Genomic DNA, 19,012 nt, shown 5'->3' with positions numbered 1-19,012 from the left:
AGACCTGGCAACACTGCACTGTACACATATTCGGACTCACATCATATCCACTGTCAATAGTCTGTATATATGTTCATGGATGATAGATGTATGCCCATATTACTGGTGATACGTATATGCCTATTGTTTTATCTATTAATAGTTTATAGCTTACATTATAACCTGGCCAATCCAAGAACAGATGGCCAGGTCAGACTTTATATCTTCTATTCAGTAGATATTGTTTTTACTTTTACCTACTGCCAGTGGTGTAAAGTAACTAAGTACATTTACTCAAGTACTGTACTTATACAGTACAGTTTTGAGGTGTTTTTTACTTTACTGGAGTATTTCCAATTCTCAGTACTTTTACTTCTACTCCACTACATCTCAGCGGCAAATATTGTACTTTTGTAGATTTTGATTATCATTACAAAACATACTATATATTTTGGCCATTTGAAAATAGCCAATCTACAAGCTCACAATGCGTCGCGATGCAACACATTGTGAGCTTGTAGATCTGTTATTTAAACAAACAAACAAAAAATTAAACTTGTGAGATGGGACATTCTGCATAATGAGTACTTTTACTTTTACTGTAAGTACATTGTTATGCCAATATTTTTGTACCTGTAAAAGTACATTTTGAATTCCGGACTTTTACTTATGTAATGGAGTATTTCTACATTGCAGTATTACTTTTACTTAAGTACAAAATGTGAGTATTTTTCTTTCCACCATGCACTGCTTACTACTTTTTTTATCCTCGTCTCCACTCTTACATGTATATCTGTCCTGTGTGTCATCCCTACTGCGGTGCTGCTTTGAAACCTGAATTTCCCACAGGAATCAATAAACGTCCGTCTCTCTATCAGTGCATTGTGAGTGCAGCTGTCACATTGTGCTGCTTAATTGCTGCATTTCCGTTGCAGTGCCCGAAACAAAGAAAGCACCACTTATGCTACGCACACACTAGAGGATAATTGGGCCGAGTTTTTTGGTGGAGTGATTGGGCACTCCTGACAATCGCGGGGCCGATCCCAAATTCAAGGCTGGTCTGAACCGATGATCTGTCCAAAATGATAGTGTAGTTTGAGGGGTTTGCACGTACTCGGTGGTGGAAAAAGTACTTACATCAAGTAAAAGTATCAATACTGCAATGTAAAAATACTCTGTTTACAAGTAATACTCCGGAATTCAAAATTGAATTGAGTAAAAGTACAAAGGTATTGGTATCAAAATGTACTTAAAGTACCAAAAGGAGAAAGTACGCATTGTGCAGAATGTCCCATTTCACAAGTTTTCAAATGTATAAATTGTATAAAAAATATTTTGTAAATAGCCGATCTACAAGCTCACAATGTGTCACATAGTGAGCTTGTAGATCGGTAGATCGGCTATTTTCAAATGGCCAAAATGTATAAAGGGCTGAAGTTAAGTGGTTAATGTGTGTTTTGTAACAATAATCAAAATCTACAAAGTAACTATAACTAAAGTTTTCAAATAATTGTAGTGGAGTAAAAGTACAATATTTGCCTCTGAGATGTAGTGGAGTAGAAGTAAAAGTACTGAACATTGGAAATACTCCAGTAATGTAAAAAATACCTCAAAAAAGTACTTAAGTACAGTACTTGAGTAAATGTACTTAGTTACTTTACACCACTGCACATACTCTTAAAGGTACCAACTGGATATTAGTCTCACTGACTTTCAGTCCTATAGTGTGAAAGGAACAACGATGGAATAATTAGCAGAAACCTGCACTAGCCAATGAGAGCGAGCTGACCGGTAAGTATCTCACATCCAGCACTCATACAGCAAAATCTAGCCTATAAGCCACGGGCAACTGGCAGCCCGGGGGCCACATACGGACCCCACCTCCACTTAATGCGGCCCGCAGGTTAATATCGGGGAATACTGATATATTATTGATTTCAGCTGTTACAATTCCAAACATACACACATGACCCGCTTTAATTACTTCAGTCTATTAGTAGCTTAATGACATTCTATTGAATTTTTTATGTCCAATGTATTTGTATTTAAGTTCGTAAAGTTAACATAAGTATAACTAAATGCATTTGTTTTATTAAATAAAAATGTTACTTTTCAGGATTCCAATCCAAAAATAGCAGATGTACAAGCTCAAAACGCGTCGCACCGCAACACGTTTTGAGCTTGTAGATCGGATACTTTTGCTATTTTTGTGTGACAATGGCGAAGTACAGCATTCATTTATGGAAAAAGTTAAAATACGTTGATAAGAGTTGTCTGCCCGACAGTATATGCAACACTGCAAAAAATCAAAATCTTATGAAGTACATCTGGCTTATTTCTATTCAAAATGCCTCATCACACTTAATATAAGGTACAATCATCTAACCAGTCTTATTTCTGTGAGATATAGGGGCTTGTTTTCATACAGTGTAACTTGAATGTCTTGGTGAGTGATAAAATCTTGAAATTATCTGGTATTGAGTCATGTCTTGGATAAAACAAGCTTTTTTGGCATATCACACATTTTTTAAGGCGTTGTGTTATTTGTAAAAGATGTATCCTCTCATATCAAGACATAGACTTAGTTTATTTCCAGAAAAGACATCTTTATTGGAAAAGTCAGTTTTCTTTCTTCCCCACACAACATTAAGCATGTGCAATGACGTCTGTGAGCTTTCTATTATTATTATTATATCGGCATGTACTTTCTATTATTTAATGTCACATAGTAGTATGGCATATAATCAACAAGATTTCCAGGATCAACAAAAATATTGGCTTGAGCCTGGTAAGGAACCAATGTAGTGCTTTTGCTGAAGTGACAGTCTTCCCTCACCAAATTTAACTCACAGAATTGACGTTGAGTCAACAAATCTCATCATGTCCATATACACTTTCGATGTGACAATTGTGAGTCACAAAGAACTGTACCAGGCATCATGCAAGTAATGGGAATACTTAGTGCCCCCAACAGCAAAACATTTCATATAATTTCATTTTATATTAACTTTTTTTTTTTAACTCTCAGTCACTCTCAAAACCCAATTCTACAATCACTCATACGTATGTAATAAACCTGAAGACTTCCCACAGGGGAAAGTTCAATATCGCTAGTTACCTCATACACTAAATACTGATCATTCCACCCAACTGTAGAGAGAGGTTGGCATTCAAAACAATACAATGATGAATTTACAATATAAATGTTTTTCACAAGACCAAACTCTGCATTTTTTTGTTTTGTTGATATTTGAACTGTTTGGTGCTACTATATATGACTATGAATTGAATACCAAGGACCTCAATGGAAACTAGACCGCAAGGACTTTTTTGGACGGACCTTTTAGTCAAAGTATTTTAAATGTAATTGTGCTGTTTTACATTTGTTTGCCTAATACAATATTCAATCAATCAATCAATCAAACCACTGATGACTTTCAAAAAATGGTAACTGGTCATGTGGGCACCAAAACCATCTGGACACTATGGATAACTGGGCACCAAAACCATCTGGGCCCTCTTAGCTGAGACAGAGATGAGACAGGGACCCCCTTAACTGAGAGAGAGATAAAGCAGGGCCCCCTTAGCTGAGAGAGAGATGAAACAGGGACCCCCTTAGTTGTCCACATGTCCCTAGTGCCCAGTTGACCAGGTGCCCACATGTTCCTAGTGCCCACATGTCCCTAGTGCCCAGATGTCTCCACCCCTAAGTGCCCACTCGTGTAGGTGCCCACATGTCCCTAGTGCCCAGATGGTTTTGGTGCCCAGTTGTCCAGCTGCCCAAATGTCCCTAGTGCCCAGTTGTGAAGGTGCCCACATGTCCTTAGTGCCCACTTGTCCCTAGTGCCCAGTTGCCCAAATGCCCACATGTCCCTAGTGCCCAGTTGCCCAAATGCCCACTTGTCCCTAGTGCCCAGTTGCCCAAATGCCCACATGTCCCTAGTGCTCAGATGGTAACTGGGCACCAAAACCATCTGGGCCCTCTTAGCTGAGACAGAGATGAGACAGGGACCCCCTTAACTGAGAGAGAGAGATAAAGCATGGCCCCCTTAGCTGAGAGAGAGATGAAACAGGGACCCCCTCAGTTGTCCACATGTCCCTAGTGCCCAGTTGACCAGGTGCCCACATGTTCCTAGTGCCCACATGTCCCTAGTGCCCAGATGTCTCCACCCCTAAGTGCCCACTCGTCTAGGTGCCCACATGTCCCTAGTGCCCAGATGGTTTTGGTGCCCAGTTGTCCATCTGCCCAAATGTCCCTAGTGCCCAGTTGTGAAGGTGCCCACATGTTCTTAGTGCCCACTTGTCCCTAGTGCCCAGTTGCCCAAATGCCCACATGTCCCTAGTGCCCAGTTGTCCAGGTGCCCACAGGTCCCTAGTGCCCACATGTCTCCACCCCTAAGTGCCCACTCGTCCAGGTGCCCACATGTCCCTAGTGCTCAGATGGTTTTGGTGCCCAGTTGTCCCAAAAATATGGTGATATATTATAACTCTATGGGTGCCCTGATGCCCACCTCAGGCCACCTGACTTGTATTCCTTCAACCCTATATACATTTAGGCCATTTGAAAATAGCAGATCTACAAGCTCACAGTGCGGAGCTTGTAGATCTGCTATTTTCAAAAGATTTTGTATACATTTTATACATTTGAAAACTTGTGAAAAGGGAAATTCTGCATAATGAGTACTTTTACTTTGGTACATTAAGTACATTGTTATACCAATACTTTAGTACTTTTACTCAAGTAAATTTTGAATTCCAGACTTTTACTTTTAACAGAGTATATCTTTCTACATTGCAGTATTGATACTTTTACTTAAGTAAAAAAAATTAGTCATTTTTTCCACCACTGCCGGTCCATAATATACCAGACTATGTAGGGTATAGTTATATTTCAGTTATCTTATATTTTCATTTTAATTCCACTGCACAAAAATGTAGGGAACAAAAACTAATGTTTACGTACACATATGTTATAAACCCCTCATAAATTAAGAAACTATGCGTTTTAAATTGATTCATGAATGAATTAGTGTCACAAATCCCCCCTCCTTTTGGAAATGGTAGCGACCCATGGGCGGCTCCTTTGACGTCAGTTTCACACACACACAGCTGTGCGCTGAGCTTGATTACAGCTCCCAGGTGATGATGAGAACACCGTCTTATTTTTCTGCAACTTTACCAAAGTTTACCAACGAACCTGATTTGAAACCACACGTTATTGCTGGTAAGTTACATGCAACATTAGATTTTACTTTTGAAGTTGATTACATTAACGGTGAATGTTATTTATGTCTGAAATGCATCTGTTTGTTTGTACACACTAGCAGAATGCAGCCAAGAAGCTGGGCTAAGTGGCTAACCAGCTAGCTGCCATAACAACATGGATGACTTCACTGTGTCGACTTTAAGGGGTAATATGCATGCAAATATTTTTAAACATAATGTCAGATACTTGTGAGCTTGTAAATCTGTAATTTTTTGGCATGTCCATCATATTGTACCTATTCTGACGCTTTTAATGAAGTTTGATTTGTTATAGATGTGAGAAATGACCAGTGGTGGAAAAAGTACTACATTTTTTTACTTAAGTAAAAGCAGTGGTGGAAAGTAACTCAAGTACATTTACTCAAGTACTGTATTTAAGCACAATTCTGAGGTATTTTGAAGTACTTTTATTTGGAGTATTTCCAATTTTCAAAACTTTATTTCTACTCCACTACATCCGAGTCAAATGTTATACTTTTACTCTACTACAATTATTTGAGAACTTTAGTTTCAAGTTACTTTGTAAAACATACCAATTCAGACCTAGATGCTTTGGTTATTTGAAAATAGCCAATCTACAAGCTCACATTTGTGACGCGTTGTGAGCTTGTAGATCTGCTATTTTCAAAGGTTTTTATTCATTTGGAAACTTGTGAAATGGGACATTGTGCATATGCCAAACCCTTTGGATAACTGGAACATGCAGGCTAGTATACATAATAATTACAAAATAATTGTATTTACTCTCATTAACCTGTAATTTTGTCTAGTGACAAAGTTCTAGTTAAACATTATTTTTATATACCTTTTTTGTAGGGCTATTATTTCGAATTTTATATAGATGGTTAGATATAAAGCCACCTATGTGCTTGTTATTGTATTTATGGATGCAGCAGTAACTCAGAGGGTTACAGACCTGTTAACCTGTGTAACTGTGTACAAATGGACCGGTAAGGGTCCATTTGGTTCCTAATTATCAGTCATTTAGCTGACGACCCCCTGGATCAAATCAGTTTAATTAATATTATAAAAACTACTTAATACTTAATAATATTTGCAGCTCCAGTCCCCAGACTCCAGTTGGCCCAGCAACCAGGTGGCAATATTTGATATTGTTTTTTTTACCTATTTTCCTATAGCTGCAAGCATCAGTGAGGCAATGATGCGCACCCTGACTCGTTCAGACTTGCGGGATCTTTTACCAGGCCCAGAAAACTTCTTGAGGAGAAGAGCAGTCTGGCAGTCTTCAGGTCATGTTGATGTCGAGGTCAGTTTCTAACAATAACACAGCATTAAGTAGCAACCTATATAAGTCATGATGGCTTATAGAAGTGTTCAGTTGTTAAATTATTTTTAAATGGACTAACTTTAAGTTAACTTTGTTGCATTGGTACTTGTTTAGGCTGTAACACCATTAGGCATTCTCCAAGCCTACCTTTTATTGATTTATTATACCACAAAACTGTTTATTGTTCTGCTTAACAGAGTAATAATGCAAACCATGATCAACAATTGTTAATTCATTTCTCCAATATCCTCTGGTTCAGATATTCATTGGTGTTCGGTTAGCTGGCGCATTAAACATTCTTGTGCTATGTTGTCAGTGCAGTTTAACAACACAGTAAAAAGGAAATGTTGGTTTTGCCAGTACTTCATAATCTTTTATTTTATAGGAATCTGGCCGAGAAGACTCAGGCGGTTCTACTTCTGCTAACAAGTCACCACTGCCACAGACTTCAACACCTGTTGGAGGATGTCCAGCTGCAAACTACACAACCCCTGAAAAGGTTGTGAAGATATCCATCCCAGGCTACGTATACACAGACAGCAAACTTGAGCACGTCCGAAAACGATACTTTGTGTTGGCGAAGAGGGGTGAAGAGCGGAACTGCGAAATGTCCAAGGACCTCAGATGCCGGCTCATCCGTAACACCATGACCAGTATGATCGCAATCCTGAGGGCAAAGGGGGATGCTGAATCTGACCGATACCCATCACAACCAGAAGTCACAGATATGGCAAAAAGAATAGTCCTGTACTACCCCATGCTGCAGGACCTGAACAATAACACTACATGGGTAAGTGAAATGTATCCAGTTCATGACTACAGTGTTGGCATTTTAAGTGGAGTTTAGACTGCTTTACTTTTGTCTTGTGCAGGTCACTGTGTATGGACAGCTATTCAAACGATTGCAGAACCTGAGATCCCCCCAAAAGATCTTTCCAGATGGGAGACCTTCAAAGAAGCACCGCCCGCAGCCGATGATGCCCCGTCTTGAGCAGCCAACTGACACAGAGGAAATCGATTCTTCGAGTGACTCGACCATCATTCTAGACTGCTCCTCAGAGGAGAATACGACCCCAGAAAGAGGTGACCTTCAAATTTATATTTACACATTTACCCGTGTAGGGGTTCATATTTTTGTGATGTTTACAGGTCTAATTAACCCATATCACATTTAAACATTTTGGTTTTCATGATGCACTCGTAAAATAAAGTAGAAGGGTTAGTATTGGCAAATGTGCATTCTGCTTTGACTGTTATTAGAGACCTGAATCATCCAATATCATGTGCAGCAACTACTTTACTTTATAATCACTCATTCATATCAAATGTTATGTATTTATTTTATGTTGTGTTTGCATAACACAACCGTGTCTCTCCAGCTCTTTAATAAACAGAACATACATTTAACAGTTGTGTTGCCAATTTTAGGCAATCAGGAGAGGGTACCCATTTCAGCTAGAATTTTATAGTGTCCTAGTTCACACATTTTGTCTCCTCACTACTTTGTGTCATCAATTCCAATTTCACGTGTTTATCCTTTATGAGTTCTCTCTTCTGATTTGATAAAATTGGTATCCCAAACTGAAAATGCATTTTATGTTTAGTAGAGATGGAGAGACAGGAGAACCCTGTTAATGAACAAACACACTATGATTATTATCAGAATATAGAGCTACTTGACTATAATGATGTATTTTTGTGTCTTCTAGCTAACAAGCCGGCAGACATCGACAGTCCTGATTCCGAGTCCGACAGTCCAGCAACCATGGCCAAGCTCCACAAAACCCTACAGGCAAACCACAAGTCTGTTTCTCAGCTCCAGGATTTGGAATTCAAAGCCAGAAGAGCATTCATCGATTCAGATTCCGTTCGCGATGAGGACAAATACAACAAAATTATAGAGGGATATCCGTGCTTCCATTTCATTGCACATGTAAGTGAATGTTGATAAGGCATAATTCAAAACATCTACCAATGTTTTGCCAATTTCCTCCTAGATGATGCATTCAAACGTGTTTATATATTGAATATTTCATAGGTGATGGAGGAACTTCGCCTCATCCTGGACAAGAATAACATCGACTACATTGATGAACTGAAAGGAAGATGGCACGACTTCTGCCAGAAGCTGCAGTTTTATGGCGTGTCGAAAAAGATGATGAAACCTCCAATGGGAATGACCAAAAGTAAGCACTTGATGTTGGGTGGATATATAACGTTGATGTGCAAGTCTCTATCTCTCTTTTTGTCTTAAATATATATAGAGATATCTATTGTAGATCATTGATTGTGCATTTTTATCTAAGTATAAATGTAATGAATCTTTTCCTCAACAGTTCAACAGGCTCTCATGGTCCTCCGTGCACTGCCATCACTGTTCCCCTCTACGACTGCTGCTCCAAAGAGGCTAGGAGACGCGAGTGAGGCTCTGGTGCATGTCCTGGAGGTGAGCTGTGTACAACATTACAGTATAATATTCACTTGTCAAAAGCAACACAATCTGATGTGTTGAAATAGTTATAGCTGAAGGTCCTGCATATAACTTCATCAGGATTTAGCTGGCTCAGGTTTAACAAATGAAATGATCATTGAAACAAAAGTGCATTACTTGATAGACGGATGTGTGTGTTTTGTGTTAAAGGAAAAAGAAGACCCCAATGTGTACTTGAAGAAGCGTCCTCTATCCTCTCCTGTGCTGATTGTGAGTGAGTCCGGCTTCCTCCTGGCTATAGGAGATGAGCCCATACATACACTCCCAAAATGTGAGGTAGCAGAGGGTGTTTTGTACCTTATGGCCTACTATTATGCCCTACACCTTAGGTACCCCAAGTGTGTAGCCACTCTGCCTTCTGTCATACAAACGGAGGTCCTCATGGACCTCACTCCATCTTACAAGAAATTCATGGCCGATTGGAAAGCTTTCATCGGCCACTAAAGCTTATGGTCAGATGTGGACTGAAGTACCCCCATCCCCATCCTTGCTATAATCCACAGCCTAGATAGTATTCTAGGCTGCAATCCACAGCCTTAAATTCTATGTAGCCTTGTTAGCCGAGCAGTACATGTTCAATACCGAACCGTTTAATTTGAATGTTATTACACTGCACTTTATATTGAGGAATGTGTTATATTAACCAGCTGTTTGTGTTAAAGCAATAACTTTATTTTGAATCTTAAAATATCAGGGTAGAGGAAATATTGGTAGAGGTTTGGATTGTGTAGTTACCTTGCCATGATGCAACTCCAAAGGTAGGCAAGAAATCAAAAATGATTGGTCCATTGCCTCATTGGCTTACATTGTATAGTGAAACAGCTCTCAAAGTCACTCTTTTGGCACGTAAACAAACGCAAACAAAGCTGATTAAGACAAAATGGAACATCATAAAACCCAGTACTGTTTTGTTCCCCTTTTTTTTTATAAAACTATTTTTATGAGGAACAAAACCTGGACTGGATCCGCATCCGGATCTTCAAATAGTAAAATCAAGTGGAAGTTGAAATCTTAAATTTAAAAAGGAAAAACATGGGGTTTGTGATGTTCTATAATGTCTGAATCAGCTGTTTGTGTACGGGCTAAAGGAGAGACTTTGAGAGCTGTTTCACTGTACAATGTAAGTCAATGAGGAGCATATTGATCAATTTCTAATGACTATTTTGGATTTCTTGTCCACCTTGGAGTTGTATCATGCCAAGGCAACCCTACCTGAATGTGAAAATATACAGTAAGCACTTTGTACGTGTTTTGAGGGACATGACATTGGTCATATGTTCAGGTATGACCTCAATGTTATACACATTTGACATGTTCTGCGATTTTCAATATTGTGTGTACATGTATTTATTTTAATTCAGTACACTGTGAGCCAAAAAGTATTGAAAGCATCTAATGCCAGTGCAATATTATTTTATGTTTTCTTTTTTATGTTGTGAATGGCCTCTGTCCAGTCAATGGTTGGAGGGAAGGGTGAATGGTGCTCCAGTCAGACACACTGTATGTATACTGTGAAGTTGCCATGTGATGCTGCACGTACTGTATTTTATATAAGGTATACATAGAAAATAAATTGTATTTCTTTAATGCAAGACTTGTTTTAATTATTTCAGTCTTATTTGAAGTAGGTGATGGGTCTTATATCTAGAACAAAATCACTTTTGTAGAGCTTAGAATAAGATGCATACGCTTGAATTGAAATGAATAGGCTTGCCAAACTGGGTGATGGGTCTTATATCTAGAACAATATCACTTTTGTAGAGCTTAGAATAAGATGCATATGCTTGATTTGAAATGAATAGGCTTGCCAAACAGGACAAAATGTCTTATTATGACACAAAAAGCATTTCCTAATATTAGTAACAATTGTTTAATGAGTATTTCCAGCTAACTTCAAGAAATATTTGATCTATTATATAACTTAATATTAGTTAATATAGCTCACAATTAGTTTTTCCTACTAATTCCAAGATGTATTTTTATCTTGAAAGCCCACATATCACATCTTATTTCAAGACATCTTGACAAGCTAAAGTACACTAGTTCCATTGGCAGATTAGATTGCTTATTTCAATCAAAATACACTTGTACTACATATTTTTTTTCTTATTTTTAGATGGCCATTTTTTGCAGTGAATGTGGCCCTCTGGAGTGAGTGTGGAAATATAGTGGCCCTCTCCGTCATCAAAGTTGCCCACCCCTGCTATATAAGCCATGCTGATTCCATCTTCTCAGCCATGACTTCATCCACAGCTGTTATTCCTCGTAATTAGTTTTTTTGTGCAAATTGTAGCACACATGCGCGTGTGTGTGAGCGATTTGCTCTTAAGTCACGTTTGATGATGCAAGTTCCTTGAGATCTCAAGCCCCCGGAATCGCCTAATACTAGGTTGTTTTTTTTGTACAAATAGTAGAAATGCTAAGTGTGTGGTCCTGCGTCTTGACTGAGTTGTCTTACCATTACAAAATTATGTCATTACATCTGTGGCCCTCCAAAGTTTCTAGTGTGCACCAAACATTAGTCAACATTATTTTAATATAATCATGCAACGGATAATGTCAAAGAATTGTAAATCGGAGGACACCATGATTTTCGCCACTGTAAGTACAATACTGTCCGGTGATTATTCTGCTAATTAATCAGTGTGCTCGGATTATGGACATTTTTGAAGGTCTGAGGAAATCCATACAAACAATATGCTGAATTCCGTTGGTAAAATAACAAACAGCTGTGTATAGAACCGGAATCCCCCATAGACAAAGGCTCTCGTCAAACTATCTAATTCACAAACATGGTCATGTTTGGGCAAGACTGAAAAAGAAAAGTAGGTTAGAGCGACAGCAGTGACTCATTTAGGGTTTTAGGCAAGGGACAAACAAACCTCGGTTTAAGGGGAAATATTTGGGTCAGAGAGGTTTGGATGTTATGGATAAACTTTTGTTCTTTTGGTTGTTGAAGAGCAGCTTTATCCTAAATTGGGAATGTTCAACGGCAGTAGCTTTGATGTCCCAGCATGCAGGCATTGTTCCTGACCACAGTCATTCAGTCTGGCTTGGACTACAATGCACTGGCTTTTTCTGGTTCGGTGGGGGTTTTCAGCAATAGCTATCAAAACCAGGGTGAAACACAGTTGTCCTAGTGTGTGATTGTGTGCAAACTGTCACTGCCGCTACGCTGAATTATCTGAAGTAGAATTTATGGTCTGTTTGTCGGGACTGCGGGTTCTCTCATTTGTTGTATCCTATAGCAGTGGCGTAAAGTAACTAGGTACATTTACTCAAGTGCTGTACTTAAGTACGACTTTGAGGTATTTTTTACTTTAGTGGAGTATTTCTCAATACTTTTACTTCTACTCCACTACATCTCAGAGGCAAATATTGTACTTTTGCTCCACTACAATTATTTGAAAATGTTACTAGTTACTTTGCAGATATAAATTATTATATAATACAACATACATTAACAACTTAGCCCTATTGTATACATAGGCTATTTGAAAATAGACGATCTACAAGCTCACAACGCGTCGCATCGCAACGCGTTGTGAGCTTGTAGATCTGCTATTTTCAAACATTTTAGCACTTTTACTTTTGGTACTTAAAGTATATTTTGATGCCAATACCTTTGTACTCAAGTAACATCTCGAACACAGGCCTTTTAGTTGTAACATAGTATTTGTATATTGCGGCATTACTACTTTTACTTAAGTAAAGATATCCGAGTACTTCTTCCACCACTGGCCTATAACGGATACAGACTGACGAGGAATAGAGAGAGAGAGGGCAACATCTGAGTCTGACATTGTTTCATGAGTCAGGGTTTGAACTCACAGCGCCAGCGGTGAGTCCAGTCCACTGACTCACACGGCTCTCCGGCGCGGAGGTACTGTATACAACATCTAGTAAACACAGCTGGAATATCAACTGCAGAGTTCCCGTCCCAGAGGAAATGAGGAAAATGTGCTTTGCTATGCTTGTCGGAGATCCAACATCTGTCAGTCGAGTGGTGTGTACCAATGTTTATTCATATCATACACAGCCCGCAGAACTTTGACTCCAAGAAAGGAAATGGAGGGAAATGGGGGGCTGAATTAGCGCGCCGTAGCATAAAATCCAAATCTCAACAATTTGTACTCTTTTAACCCATTAAAGCCGGGAACGCATCTGTGTAACCACTTTAACCATTATTTTACACTTTGGCTGTTTAAAAATAGCAGATCTACAAGCTCATAGCGCGGCACCGAGTACTTGTAGATCTGCCATTTTATTTTCTAAATCATGAAAATGTGTGCAAATCTTTGAATGTATATATACTTTTGATGAGATTTTTTTTTACTCAAATCTTTGCTTCTGGGGGGTCCCTGGAACAACATTTTTGGTGGTCCTTGACAACCACATATATTATAGCAACATAATAAAAAAATAAAAACAACTGTTATAGGGTTTAGAATACATTTGTAGAATCCCCCAAAAGCAAAGATTTGAGTTAAAAATGTTCACTTTAAAATATATATATATTCAAAGATTTGCAAACATTTTTCAATTTTTTTTCAAAAATAGCAGATCTACAAGCTCGTAGCGTGGCACAGATGCGTTCCCGGTCTGAATGGGTTAAATGAATTGCAGCGGAGGAACTCTGGCCTCCTCGACAAAGCTCCCAAAGTTGTTGGATTCCCCTTTCCGTCGTACTCTTGTGAGACATGCTGAATGAATACTGATCTCGCGTATGAGAAGAACAGCAGCAACCCTATAGGAAAGTCCACACCAACGACCAGTGGTGGAATAAGTACTCTGATTTTTTTTTACTTAAGTAAAAGTAGCAATACCACAAAGTAGTTAGTGACTGTGATAAGTAAAAGGCCCTGTATTCAAAATCTCACTCAAGTCAATGCACATAAGTATTGGCGAGAAAACATTTATAATACAAAAGTACAATTCCTCAAAATGTTCAGAATTAGTCAAACGTTTAAAAAAATATAAGATCTACAAGATCAGCTATTTTCCAATAGCTAAAGTATAACATAGGGCTTACTGCAACTGTATATTTTTTGGGGGGGAAAAAATCTAATGTAACTAAAGCTGTCAAAAAAGAAATTGCTGAGTAAAAAGCACAATATTTGCCTCTGAGATGTAGTGGAGTAGAAGTATAAAGTGAATATATATATATATTTTTAAATACTCAAGTAAAGTATAAGAACCTCAAAATGTAGTTACTTTCAACCACTGCCAACCACCATAACTATATAGTCTTCAAAATCTTTCTAACTGGAGTGGATGGAGTCCATACCACAACTATACCGACGACAGTGGTGAGCAACATAGTTAGGCCGTCTGGCGCTCTTCTAAAACGCTGCACTCTCTGCGACCAGATGAAAAAAAAAGGTAGACGTGAGCGCGCAGCGCAGAACGTTGAAAGTGATTAAGTCTGTCTGTGGGTCCTATAAATATTTCATAACATAAGATAATATAATCACTCATCATCACGCTGCCGCCATTTCCAGCATGGCGGAAATATGCGGCGCTCCCATTGACTACAATTCAAAACATCTACAGTAGGTGGACACAGCCCCGTACAGTTATAATTATTGAGCTTGGTGTGAACCATCCGTATGGCTTCATCCATCCCTAGCTGCACGCAGGTGTCGGGCACTGAAGATAGCAGATCTACAAGCTCACATCGTGTCGTTGTGAGCTTGTAGATCGGCTATCTTCAGTACGAATCAAGCATAAACCCAGTTTTAGTAGAAAACTACGGAACAGGCAGCCAAACTGCAGTGGTGTAAAGTAACTAAGTACTTTTGCTCAAGTACTGTACTTAAGTACACTTTTGAGGAATTCTTACTTTACTGGAGTATTTCCCATTTTCAATACTTTTACTTCTACTCCACCTCAGAGGCAAATAGTATACTTCTACTCCACATTGACAGCTTTAGTTACTAGTTACTTTGCAGATTTAGATTATTATCACAAAACATACATTAACCACTTCAGCCCTATATATATATATATATATATATATATATATATATATATATATATATATATATATATATATATATATATATATATATATATATATATATATATATTATTTTTTTTGCCATTTGAAAATAGCTGATCTACAAGCTCACAATGTGTGCCATTTTCAAAATATTTTGTATACATTTTTAGCTTCGGCACAATGAGTACTTTTACTTTTGGTTACTTTAAGTACATTTTGATACCAATACTTTTGTACTTTTACGTAAGTGCATTTTGAATTCAGGACTTTTATTTGTAACAATACATTGCAGTATTGATACTTTTACTTGTGACATGTGAGTACTTTTTTCACCAATGCCAGACCGACATACTGAGGTAAACCTCGGCTGACATTTTGCACCAGAGTCGTATTTTCGTTGAGTTTCCACCACATGGTATAAGGCCCCGGCCTTATACCATATACACGCCGTCTGATTGTGATGATCGTGTGGGTGGGGGGGAGACGTCTGACCTGTGCAGTCGTGCCCACCGCATGTCATTAGCCATCCACACTGTGCGTTTGCTTTTTTACTTTCAGCCTAATAGTCAGTGGTGGAAAAAGTACTCAAAAGTTGTACTTAAGTAAGAGTATCAATACTGCAATGTAGAAGTACTCTGTTACAAGTAAAAGTCCCGAATTCAAAATTTACTTGAGTAAAAGTACAAAAGTATCAGTATGAAAATGTACTTAAAGTACCAAGAATAAAAGTACTAAAATGTTTGAAAATAGCAGATCTACAAGCTCACAACGCGTCGCGATGCGACGCGTTGTGAGCTTGTAGATCTGCTATTTTCAAATAGCATATGTATAAAATAGGGCTGAAGTGGTTAATGTATGTTTTATAATATTATAATTTATATCTGAAAAGTAACTAGTAACTAACGTTTTCAAATAATTGTAGTGGAGTAAAAGATACAATATTTGCCTCTGAGATGTAGTGGAGTAAAAATAAAAGTATTGGAAATTAGAAATACTCAAGTAAAGTACAAACACCTCAAAATTGTACTTAAGTAAATGTACTTAGTTACTTTCCACCACTGCTAATAGTTAGGACCGACTGGGCTGGCTGGCTCGTTGTTTGCTTTTCACGTGGGACACAAAACGTCTGCCTACTCTAGACTGGCAGCGCAGAGCAAGCCCAGCTGCATTTCATTGCATTTCGTCACTGTCGGACGGATACCTTGTATGTCCAACAAAACCGAAGGAAATGGAAAAATATAATATATATACACAGTGGTGGAAAGTAACTAAGTACTGTAAATGTTGAGGTATTTGTACTTTACTTTAGTATCTCCAATTTGCAATACTTGTACTTCTACTCAACTACATCTCAGAGGCAAATATTGTACTTACTCCACTACAATCATTTGAAACATTGAGTTACTAGTTACTTTGCGGATATAAATTATTACATTATAAAACATAAATTAACCACTTTATTCTTATTATTTACCAAGGCTATTTGAAAATAGCAAGCTCACAACGTGCTACAAGCTCACAACGTGTCGCATTGTGACGCGTTGTGAGCTTGTAGATCTGCTATTTTCAAACATTTCAGTACTTTTACTTTTGGTACATTTTGATACCAATACTTTTGTACTTTTACTCAAGTAAATTTTGAACACCAGAATTTTACTAGTAACAGAGTAATTCTACATTGCATTATTGATACTTTTACTTAACACATTTGAGTCCTTTTTCCACCACATATATATCTGTGTTCTAGCGATCCAATGTAGTTATTATTTAGTCCCTAGCTCTATTTATTCTAGTTATTATTTTTCATAATCTCTTTCAATCTGGTGTTCTTATTTTGGGCATGTTCTGACTTTTTTTTCTAAATCTACATTTTCTGAATTACATGCCTTAGAAAACACCATATCTACATTGCGACGCATCGTGAGCTTGTAGATTGGCTATTTTTGCTACGTTTGCACTTTCATACGATGCAGTATAACATAGGGCATTCATTTATGAAGACGCATACAAAAAAAGATGAAACATGGACATGCAAGGTTTCTGCCCGACAGACAGCTATACGATCTAATCCTCCTCTGTATTTTTCTCTAACAATACACGTGCAAATTGATTATAACCTTTGATTATGAACAAAATGCATTATTCATAATGAGACTATTGGAACCAATTCTGTCTCGTCTGACTGTTAGCAAAATGACTGGGAGAACAGATGGCCCGGATCTCATGAAACTTGGAGGGAATCATCAGCAGACTGCCCTGAAGAGATGACTAACTTTTTTTTTAGGGGGGGGGGGGGGTCAAGAAGGTCAAAGGTAAAGGTTGAAATGGCATAGTTAGTCATATTTCAGGAAGGGAGAGACACAGAGCAAGAGATGCTGGTGCGGGCAGGTTTTGCAGCTGCCAGGTGAAGATATATTTCTGTCTTGTTGTGTCTGGGTAGCTCAGTCAGTAGAGCGCTCGCCTTTGAGCCATAAGGTCATATTAAGGTCATGGGCAGTGGTGTAAAGCAACTAAGTACATTTTACTCAAGTACTGTACTTAAGTACAATTTTGAGGTACTTTTACTTTTACTTTTACTTCTACTCCACTACATCTATTGACAAATGTTGTACCTTTACTCCACTACAATCATTTGAAAACTTTAGTTACTAGTTACTTTTCAGATATACATTATGATATTATGAAGCATACATTAACCACTTTAGCCCTATTTTATACATAGGCTATTTGAAAATAGCAGATCTACAAGCTCACAACGTGTCGCATCGCTGCACGTTTTGAGCTTGTAGATCGGCTATTTTCAAATATTTTAGTACATTAACTTTTGGTACTTTAAGTACATTTTGATGCCAATGCGTTTACTCAAGTACATTTTTAATTCTGGTCTTTTACTTGTAGCAGAGTATTTCTACATTGCAGTATTGGTACTTTTACTTAAGTAAACAATTTGAGTACTTTTTTCCACCACTGGTCATGGGTTCAGCGCATTGAAACAGGGATAGACACGTGTTCTGGCTGATAGCGATAATAAGCCTCTCCGACTTACTTACTATCCTGTTAATATGTGAGATACATTCGAGTCATTTCCCCCCCTACTTGTTTGCTTCCATTGTTCATTGTGAATTCACATAACTCTTATTTGTAACCTCCAACATAGTCTGTTATTTTGACAACATTATATAATATTGTGTTGACAGTGCTGAGGCCAGTCGCCATTGCCAACACGGACCGCCAAACATTGTTGAACGTTTTGCCGCTATGCAGGCATATCACAACGTCGGGACTGGGGACCACCAGGCGGTCAAAATCCCCCCTGGGGGGCCCCAAAGATTTACAAACACATAATAACAGTTCAATTTGTACGCTCTCAAGAGTTACAGACCCGTAAGGATCCATTTTGGGCCCCTGGTGAGCCCCGGACCAGGCGCTGAGAAACAGTGACTTATGGCACAGTGGTTCTCAAACTTTTTTCATCCTAAGGACCCCACAAGTTGATGTGTTTTTTGGCCGCGGACCCCCTTTTGAAAATATATTTCATGCCAGGGACCCCCCCCCAGAAGAAAAAATAAACATTTTCCAAGCACTTTCAAGATGTTTCTAAAATGTTCAAAAATAGCAGATGTGCAAGCTCACTGCTGTGAGCTTGTATATCTGCCATTTTTGAATAGCCAACATATAAAATATGGATAAAGTGGTTACGTATTAACACATTTTGCTGGGCCCCCCTGGACCACCCCAGGACCCCTGGATCCCACACTGAAAACCACTGACTCAGCAGACATGACTATATGGTGTGTCTGCGCTCTCTGGCGCAGCACTAACACTTGTCTGTTGTAAACAGTACTTAAAAGTTCACATCACGCACAACAAGAGACGGGGTGACTCAATATCCGCTGCCTGTAGTGCAATATGTTTTTCTTTAACCGTGAAACGCTGATCTCATACCTGCTGCTTTTTTGTTGCATGATGCTCTGTTTTTAATTTATTT

At 38.4% G+C, this 19,012-nt stretch overlaps 1 protein-coding gene across 2 annotated transcripts; it reads left to right on the top strand.

The window, feature by feature from the left end:
* The first annotated feature begins 5,127 nt into the window (after window positions 1-5,127).
* Window positions 5,128-10,610, top strand: LOC308074398 (uncharacterized protein). Of its 2 annotated transcripts, none has more exons than XM_080413838.1 (9): window positions 5,128-5,203; window positions 5,307-5,390; window positions 6,384-6,511; window positions 6,918-7,322; window positions 7,405-7,615; window positions 8,242-8,465; window positions 8,571-8,718; window positions 8,869-8,978; window positions 9,174-10,610. In XM_080413838.1, exons 2-9 carry the CDS (start codon window positions 5,360-5,362, stop codon window positions 9,465-9,467), a joined length of 1,551 nt encoding a protein of 516 aa, XP_080269964.1. In that variant the 5' UTR covers window positions 5,128-5,203; window positions 5,307-5,359; the 3' UTR covers window positions 9,468-10,610. The 2 variants fall into 2 exon arrangements, with proteins under 2 accessions (XP_080269964.1, XP_080269963.1); XM_080413837.1 differs by having other exon boundaries at window positions 5,304-5,390.
* The last annotated feature ends 8,402 nt before the right edge of the window (window positions 10,611-19,012 follow it).

This window comes from Gymnoscopelus braueri (assembly GCF_963280865.1).
Source record: "Gymnoscopelus braueri genome assembly, chromosome: 19".
Taxonomy (NCBI): Eukaryota; Metazoa; Chordata; class Actinopteri; order Myctophiformes; family Myctophidae; genus Gymnoscopelus; species Gymnoscopelus braueri.
Note: the sequence above shows the minus strand (reverse complement) of the source record. Positions and strands in the feature narration are given on the sequence as shown.